Source organism: Miniopterus natalensis, chromosome 4 (assembly GCF_054644295.1).
Source record: "Miniopterus natalensis isolate mMinNat1 chromosome 4, mMinNat1.hap1, whole genome shotgun sequence".
Classification (NCBI taxonomy): Eukaryota; Metazoa; Chordata; class Mammalia; order Chiroptera; family Miniopteridae; genus Miniopterus; species Miniopterus natalensis.
In genome coordinates this window covers 6,876,076-6,884,843 of record NC_142084.1, presented here as the reverse complement: position 1 = coordinate 6,884,843, position 8,768 = coordinate 6,876,076, and the positions used below count along the sequence as shown (strand labels likewise).

At 52.1% G+C, this 8,768-nt stretch overlaps 1 protein-coding gene across 1 annotated transcript in view; it reads left to right on the top strand.

Moving 5' to 3' along the window:
• Window positions 1–1,002: 1,002 nt before the first annotated feature.
• The window catches only part of PRDM5 (PR/SET domain 5), a 104,142-nt gene continuing 96,376 nt past the window's right edge, over window positions 1,003–8,768 (top strand). The window contains exon 1 of the mRNA XM_087816221.1: window positions 1,003–1,222. Coding sequence (XP_087672347.1) covers window positions 1,130–1,222 — 93 coding nt within the window. The 5' untranslated portion in view covers window positions 1,003–1,129. The remainder of the gene's footprint in view (window positions 1,223–8,768) is intronic.

The following is an 8,768-nucleotide window of genomic DNA, read 5'->3' as shown; positions in this document are numbered from 1 at the left end:
CCCGCTCCCTTCTGCCTACAAAAGTCTTTAATGTTGTAAAGTTCCTCCGAGGGCCTATCTGCCAGACTGGATGCTGCCTGATTCATGGATTGTTAACTAAAGTCAATAAGATCTTTAAAATGTATTCAGTTGAATTTTGTTTTTTAAGGGTGTGGCCTTTAATTTTGCCAAAGTTATCATTTTATGGGAACATCAATGGTTTCCAAGAAAAGGCCTCAGGTAGAAAATTATCAAGAGAAAAGAGCAGAAAGCTCCTGGCGGGTCCTGAAGGGTGAAACAGCCCCTTAAGTCTCTCCTGAGCACCCCACAATACCCGCTAACTGTACTAAATACACTGAACAAGGCTGTGGCTGGCTTGGGCCTTCCCTGCCACGTCCCACAGCCCCAGGTCTGCTTGCGAATGTCAGGTCAGGAGAGTTTCAAGCAAGAGGCGACCCAGGAATAGGGTAAATCCTGAGAAGGTTAAGTACTAACCAGGGGCAGGCACACACAAAAAAGTAGTTTCCACGCCATTTAAATAGTACTTAAATAGTTGGCGATTTTGAATTAACTGGAAATGGCTTGGGTGCAGGGGGTGCGCCCCCTTTCTCTGTAAGTTAAACAACCTACTTATTGGCCCCCGAGGACTCCAACCCCCTCGAACAAGCGTGAAAACACGAAGTTGCCCCACTCGGACGGGAGGACCCCCGCTTCCCGGCCCCCAGGCGTCTGGAGCCGCGCCAAGCTGCTCCGGAGGATGCCCGCCTCGCCCGCGCCCAGGAGCCACCCCGCCCGGCCTCGGGGTTTCGGAGGCGCGGACCCAGAGCCGGACGGGCGGGGGCGCCGGGCGGCCGGCGGGGGGCCCGGCCAGCGGGCTGCGGGCAGCGCGCCCGGGCGCGGGTCCGAGCCGCCACCTCGGGGCCAATCAGCGCGCGGCGCCCGGCGCCCCTGCCCGGCCGGCCCGCGCCCCCGCCGGGGCGCACAGGCGGCGGCTGGGGCCGAGCCAGGCCGGCGAGGAGGGGCCGAGCCGCGGGGGATCCTGGAATCGGCGGGGCGGTGGGGATTCTGGGAGGAAGGCTCCATTTTCTCCGGCCGCCGCCGCCCCTCGCCCGCACCCCAAATTCCCAGCGCCGCCCGCCGCGGCCGGAGAATGCTGGGCATGTACGTGCCGGACAGGTTCTCCCTGAAGTCGTCCCGGGTGCAGGACGGGATGGGGCTCTACACGGCCCGCAGAGTCGCAAAGGTGGGTGACCGGCGGCCCGCGCGCCCTGCCCCCCGTGCGCCCTCCGCAGGCCGGGCGCCGCCGCTTCCCGCCGGGGGGGGGGGGGGCGCGGGGCGGCCGGGGCGCCGGGGGGAGGCGGGGGTCCCGGGGGCGGCCTGGCCCGCCGGCTCCCGGCTGCAGCGCCACGTCAGTGCCGGCCGCGCCCGCTCCCGCGGCCCTGCGGCAGGATGTCTGTCCTCCCCCTGCAGGAAGTGTCCCCGCGCCGCCTCCGCGCCCGGCTCCGCGTCCCCGCGAGGGCTTCGCGGGCGGGCGGGGTCCCGGTGCGCGCGCGGCCCGCCGCCCTCCCGCCGCCTTCGGGGAGAGCCCGCGCCGCCCCGCGCGCGCCCGGCCCGAGTCGTGCAGGCGCCAGGAGCGCTTCCCCCGCACGTCCTGGGAGGTGCCAACTGCAGGACCTTTCCTCCGCCTCCGGGTGTTCCTCTGACCGGGTCTCTCCTTCCAGAAGGACCGAGCCCTGGAGCCGGCAGGGCGAGCGCGCTGCGCTGCACGCACGGGGCCGGACCGGGTCGCCGGGGGTGAAAGCGCAGGCCGGGGAGCAGACAGGACCGCGAATCCCAGCCCTTTGGACTGGATGCTCTTGAGTCATAGCCGTGTCCCAGGATACGGAAAACCTGGGACCACAGAGGCAGGGGCGAGGTGCCCAGGGTGGTGGGAGCCAGTTTACTGAGCACATACTCTGCGCCGGGCGGCACCTGGTACGCCGCCGGGTGAGAAAGTTGCCGAGCGCGCGCCGAGTGCGAGGCGCGGGGACAGGCACCGCAAGGCCTCCTTTCCCGCTGGGCTAGTGATTCCTGCTTCAGGTCCACGGCTTCTGAATCAGGAGCTCATGTTCTTCCAGATGGTTTCCTGCCAGCTTCCCAGCACCCCCTCTCCCCCAGCCCCTAACAGATATTTTAAGAAATGGAGGTGTGGGCAAGAGCAGGCTTGTGCAGGTTATGCATGCTCTCCAGAGGGTCAGGGAAGCCCAGAGACCAGGATGCATCCTGAATATAAACCTCCCCCAGCCCTCACCTGAGAGCAGGGAATGAGGTGGACAACTCCTCAGAGGGCCTCCCCAACCTGACCTGACCTGAAAGCGGCCTCCAGGGCATAACAGACAAAGGAGCCCACATCTCTCTCAAATGAGAGTTTGGGAGACCCTCAGAGGTGCACACCAGGAGTGAGCACTTTACCTGAGTTGGAGGTGTACTGAATAGATGCTTTTGCCAAATGGATGAATGTGAAAAATCAACGTTTTTTCAAAGCAGAAGTTGAAATTCTGCTTTTACTTCTTTTTCACAAGATATAAAAATGTCCCAATGGATTTTTCTTGAAGATCTCAGGCCTAAATGTAAACATTTAAACATTATTTTGTTTAATGTTACTAATAGCAAGATACTAAAAAGTTGCACGAATAGTAGAATTATTACATAATTCCTATTTTTTTACCTTATATTATTTAGGGTTTTAGAAATAACTGGATAGTGCACTCTCTTTTGATATATTTATTAGTTCCAACTTATTTTTCCACATCATTGATTATTTGGAAGTTTTTATTATTTTGGGCATAGAATGAACAGCTTCCAAAATCATCCGAACACTGCATTTGGCTATTGCAGTACCAGATACACACTTATGTCTTCTTGGCTCCTGCTCCTTCAATAAGTAAAACACAGATTTCATCCAGTCAAATCTAGAATGCTTACCTATATTTTAGGCAAATGTGCAGATGTTTGCAGTGAATCCAAATGACATTCTGTGAGTGACAGATTCGTTGTGATCATAAGATACTGGATCATAAGGCCATTGGTCACAGACAGGTTTACTGGTGCCAGGAATGACCATGAAGTAGGCTCCCTCACCCTTGCCTTCCCCAGGCTGAGGAGGGAACTGAAGCTGGATTCAGATTTGAGCGGTAAGGCCAACGCTGAGTACATGTTCTGCCTGTTGCATATAGGTCCTTGATAACTTACCTGTACTAGGCCTCACTCTGGCCATAAATCAAGGGGTCTGAGAAGAGACTATTTCAGCAGTTAAATTAAGGACCTTAATTTAAAGTTTTCATATTCTCTAACCAGGTTTTGGAATAGGTCACTTTAGATATTTATGCTGGTTTTACAGACGTTTAATCGCACTTTCAAAATGTGTGTGCGCGTCTAACACCTCTGTCCTAGAAAAAGAATGTAATGAAGCCACCTGTTGACTTCAAATTCAGATGTGTCCTGAGGTTCTGAGGTTCTGGATCTTGCTGGAGGCTCCACCCCACTACATTTACCAGGTTGACTTGGGATTCCCTTACCAGTGGGACCCCTGAATCCTGTTCTACACCCCCCCTTTCTGCGAGGCCTGCCTAGAGCGGGGTCCCTGCAGAGAACTGCTGAATTGCGGGCTCCCTCAGTCCTACAAGGTGTTTCCTTGGCGGTTACCTTCTTTTGCAGGCCTGCTGCCTCTCGTTTGGGGGTGGGGAAGGGTGAAATGTATGTAGCGACGAGGAGGACTTTCCTTTTCTTTTGCTGCCGTTTTGGAAATTGGATGAGGAGCGGCATCTGGTAGCTAGTTCCCTGTAAGCCATGAATTGTTCTTGGAGAAACAATCGATGAGAGTCTGTTGGGAAGCCCTTCGGTGGAGCAAGCAGCCGCAGCTCATTCGCAGTCAGGTACACTGCAGTTTGCTGGTGACAACAGTAATAGAGTGGACACTTTTCATGCCATGTGCTGGCCCCTGTGCTGAGGGTTATCTCATGAGCACAGTTTAATGCTTCAATGAAGATATGGAATTATAGGTTACAAAGTATTATGCAGATGAAAATAAATATTGGTTATTCAAAGCTAATACATTAAGTATACGTACAATACAAACACTTCCCTACATTACATTATTTATATCATGATCATTTTTTCCCTGGCTGGCTTATCTTTGGGGGACATGGTCCAAGACCCTGAGTGGAACCTTGGATAGTACTGAGCCCTATATATACTGTGTTTTTCCTGCACATACACACCTATGGTAAAGCATAATTGATAAATTAGGCACAGTGAGAGATTACCAACAATAACTAATAATAAAATAGGGCAATTTTAACAAAATACTGTAATGAAAGTTATGTGAATGTGCTCCCCCTCACCCTTCCTCCTGTGATGCCTACCTGGGGAGATGAAGGCAGGTGGGTGACTAAGTCCTGTGACCCTGAGTCAGGCTGCTTTGGCTTCTTTACATCTGTAACCAACACTCTCAGCTTCTCCTTGGCGTGTCCAAATCGCCAGCATCATTTCTCTGTGCTCAAAATCAGGGAGACCTGAACACAAGCACTGCGACCTCACAGTCTGTCAGAACCACGATGGCTGCTTGGTGGCTACCAGCTGGGGTGTCTATAGTTGGAGACACTGGCAAAGGGGTGATCATGTCCCACCCATAGAGCAGGACTCATAAGCTTGGTGGCTACCAGCTGGGGTGTCTATAGTTGGAGACACTGGCAAAGGGGTGATCATGTCCCACCCATAGAGCAGGACTCATAAGATCTCATCGTGCCCCTCAGAAGGGTGCCCAGTTTAAAATGTGTGAATTGTTTATTTCTGGAATTTTCCATTTCATATCTTGGAACAGGTTGACTGCGGGTAACCCAAGCCAAGGACAGTGACACCGAGGGACAGGGGAACCACCGTGTCATGAATCAGTGCGTGGTGGTGTTTGACATTATGCTTGAGCCCAGAACGTGGAAAGGCAAACCATAGGTGCCTTCAAGCTCCCGGTGCTGTGATTTTACGGAGAGAAGGAAGGAGAGAAATACGCCGCTGCCCACCTTCCCTCCCTTTGGGCCCATTGCAGGCTGTTGGTTTTCCTCCCCTCTGACTTTGTCATTTGTTGCGGGCACTGTGCCAGGCACTAGGGATACAGGTGAGCAGACCGACAAGGTCTTTGTCCACAGGAGCTTTGTCCTGTGTGGGGAGCTAGGTGGTAGACGAGTAAAGGAAGCTCACCAGGATCCTCTGCGCGTGTGGACTGGCTTTGCTGGGCACCGAGGCAGCGGTGTTGCAGAATTACAGTCGTGTTTTGTCCGGTTAGGGAGACGGGGCGTAAGCAGTTCCCATGTAGTCCAGCTAGTGCGGTGATGGACGACATGTGAGATAAGGCCACGGGAAGTCATTAGAAAATGCTGGAGGTTCCTGGAGGCTCTGGGGGATTTGAATTTCATGGGGGCACATTATTAGTATTAATACTGCCCCTATTACTGAGCGCTTGACCTTTATAGGCAGGATTTTACTTTACTCTTTCATTACCACTGAAGTAGGTACTGTTATTACACCCTTTCTCAGTGAAGAAGTCGAGGCAGAGAGGCTGGCCAGGGTGACGCATTGAGTGTTGCCTGGGTGACCCAGAATTGGGTGGCCCTGTGATGCCGATGTCAGTGAGTCGGCCCGGGCTTTGAGCTCTCGGTCAGCTTGGATGGAATTGAGTATTTCCTAGGTAGAATTGTTGGAAACCCTTGGAAATTATGGGCAACCTGAAAACATCATACACAGTCACATGTCTGAAGTCTGGGTTTTCTGTTTACTGTGCACTTGCAGGTGTTGTCTCATTTATTGTACGCCAGTCTCTAAAGCTTTGATATCGTGCCCGGTTTACAGATTACACACTTGCTCAATTATTACATCTTGTCAAAATGTTTGCGACCGCCCTATGTTGCCCTTTACATTTTTTCTGATTTCCAGCTCATTCTTCATAAGTGGGCTGAACCTTACCTGATCTTCAGGTGCATTGTTATTTCCCTTTATATTTAGAAACCTTTAGTGTTCATACCCTTAGCATAGCTGAGCTGGGTTTGCATTTTTAAATAGAACTAAATACTAAAAGGGAAGCTGAAGAAAAGCAGAAAAGGAAATAACTAAATATAAATAATACAATAGGGCCTCTCTCCCAGATATTGGGTGCTTGATTCCACCAGCAGCAACGAAGGGCATTGCTGAGTCCCAGGTGAACTTGGCTGAGCTCACACCAGGTGCCGTGACCCAGCTGGGTCCCTCTGTTCCAGCTTCCTTCCCTCCCACCCCTGCCTTCCTGCCTCCGGGGCTCCTGTGGCCATGAGCCCTCCGGCTGCTCCCACTACCCTGGGCCCTTCTCAGGAACAGGTGCAGGTTCCTCCTTCAAACTTGCCACATCCTAGGTGGTTTTCAGGGCAGAACTTATTGACAGCCCCTCGTATTGTTTCCCTGTCACTGCTGTACCAAATGCCTATAAGTTCAGTGGCTTAACACATGTCCTGGTTCTGGAGAATGTACATGGAAAGTGGGTGGGCAGGCAGATTCCTTCTGGGACTCTGAAGAGAGGCCCCCCTCCCATCCTTGCCTGTTTCCTGGAGGCTGCCCGAGGCCTTTGCTCAGGGCGCACACCCCCAGCCTCTGCTTTTGCCCTACTGCTTCCTCTCTGAGGATCCTGGTGATTATTTGGGCCACCCAGTCAGGGTAATCTTCCATCTCAGGACCCCTAACTAGCCACAGCCAGAGTCCCTTTTACCACGTGAGGCCACACACTCCCAGGTTGTCAGGATTGGGGTGTGAACATGTTGGGGGCTGTCATTCATCCTACCACAGCTCGGAGGTGCAGTTCTTCCTCGCCTAGATTTTGTGGGACATTTTACAGTGACTAGCTAGGGTGAGTCCCCACCAACTGGTCCTGATCAAATGTACCCACTGCAAGCCTACCGTGTGCACGAATATTCCGCGCTGCTTTCAGAATTGGCTCAGGCCGGGCGGACAGGGCCGGTGTCAGGCGGTGGCGCCTGGGTGCCCGGCCCTCTTGCCAAGAGGAAGATGGTATGTACGTGAGGAGTCGGAGGAGGAGATGCTGATGGTGTTCTCAGCCGTAGTGAGCAGGAGACTTTAGCAAACTCAAGTGCACAGTCTCCTGCTGCAGATGAAAACCCTGGAGCCAGAGCAGCGGCGCGCAGTCTGGCGCTGACAGTGCCTCTCGGGCGCCTCGCCCCCCACGGTACCTGCGCCCCCACAGTACCTGCGCCCCGTCTTTCGAAGCAAGGCCAGCACCTTGCTAAGGCGTTTGTGGTAGAGACACGCGGTAACAGTACCTGACTGACATAAAGGTTTAAATTTGAATCTTTGAAGATACAATAAGCTAAAAAAAAAAGGCAAGGTGGAGAGGGTTCGAAAAACACGGGAAAGAGGAAACTTAAAAGGAAAAGTAAGTAGAGGCATAGAGGAGAAAACACGCACGGATGCTCGTGCAAGAACACGAGCTCAGCTCGGAAGGTGACTCGGGAGGAAACGGCGGATCCGATGCAGGCTGCAGTTCGCCCGATGTTTGCCTGTGTTTCCTGGGGGCTGATGATAAGGACCCTGGAAACAGAGGGAAGCAGCCACCGTCCCGGCCACCACAAGCACTCTTTTCTGTACTCAAAGGGGGTCACTCCAGCCAGCTTTGTATGTCCTGGCGTTATTACAGATTTTTTTTTTTGTTTTTTAAAAGTGTGACTAATCCGCTTAAACTAATGTTTCCTGAGAAACTTCATATTTTGTTTATTCATGATAATAACAGCTACAGTTAATTCTTTCGACAAATACTTATGGAGCTGCTGGACTTGCTAGGCACTGGGCTGGTTGCTAGTGACAAGGGTGAGTGACAGAGCCGACAGCCACTGGCTGCGTTACAGTTTGTATAAGCCCTACACAAGGGGCTAATTATTGTCCCTGCTTTATGGATGAGGGAACCGGTTTGGAGGAATGTTGTATCAATATTAAGTGAATTGGTCAGAATTGGAACTCAGAGCATTCCATGTATACTTTTCCGCAAAACAAAACCCTTCAGTTTTTCTCTACTCTGAGGAAGCACTGTATGCTGATATACCAAATCCAGACACCCACTCAGACACTTTTAAAACATTTTACCAAAATGAGATAAGAGTAAACTCATTTCATCATCTGGCATTTCTCACTTAACAGTATCTTTTGGCTTGAAATTATTATTATTATTTTAAATGTGTCTGTTGATTTCAGAGAGAGGAAGGGAGAGGGAGAGAGAAATAGAAACATCAGTGATGAGCGAGTCACTGACCTGCTGCCTCCTGCACACCCCCTAATGGGGATCGAACCCGAAACCCTGGCATGTGCCCTGACCAGGAATTGAACTGAGATCTCCTGGATCCTAGGTCGATGCTCAACCGCTGAGCCACACCAGCCAGGTGAATTAATTATATTTGATGACTGAATATATTTCTGTGCCGTGGATGTGCCATACTTTTCCTTTATCCAGGTCCTGTACACGGTTATTCGGGACACCTTTACCTCCAGGATCTGTGTGAGCCGTTTGGAACATACTAGTGAACCAAATAGAAATTTTGCTGCTGCGGAGCTTGCGTTCTAGTGAGGGCAGAAAGTAAACACTGAACGTACCAGGCGAATTTTATCCTGTGCTAAGATGTGATCAGTGCTATGGAGCAAAGAAAAGTGGAGCTGGGTGTGGTTTGCTTGGCAGAGTGTGTGGGTGTGCGTGGGGGATGCTCTTATAAATGAGGCCCGGTCAG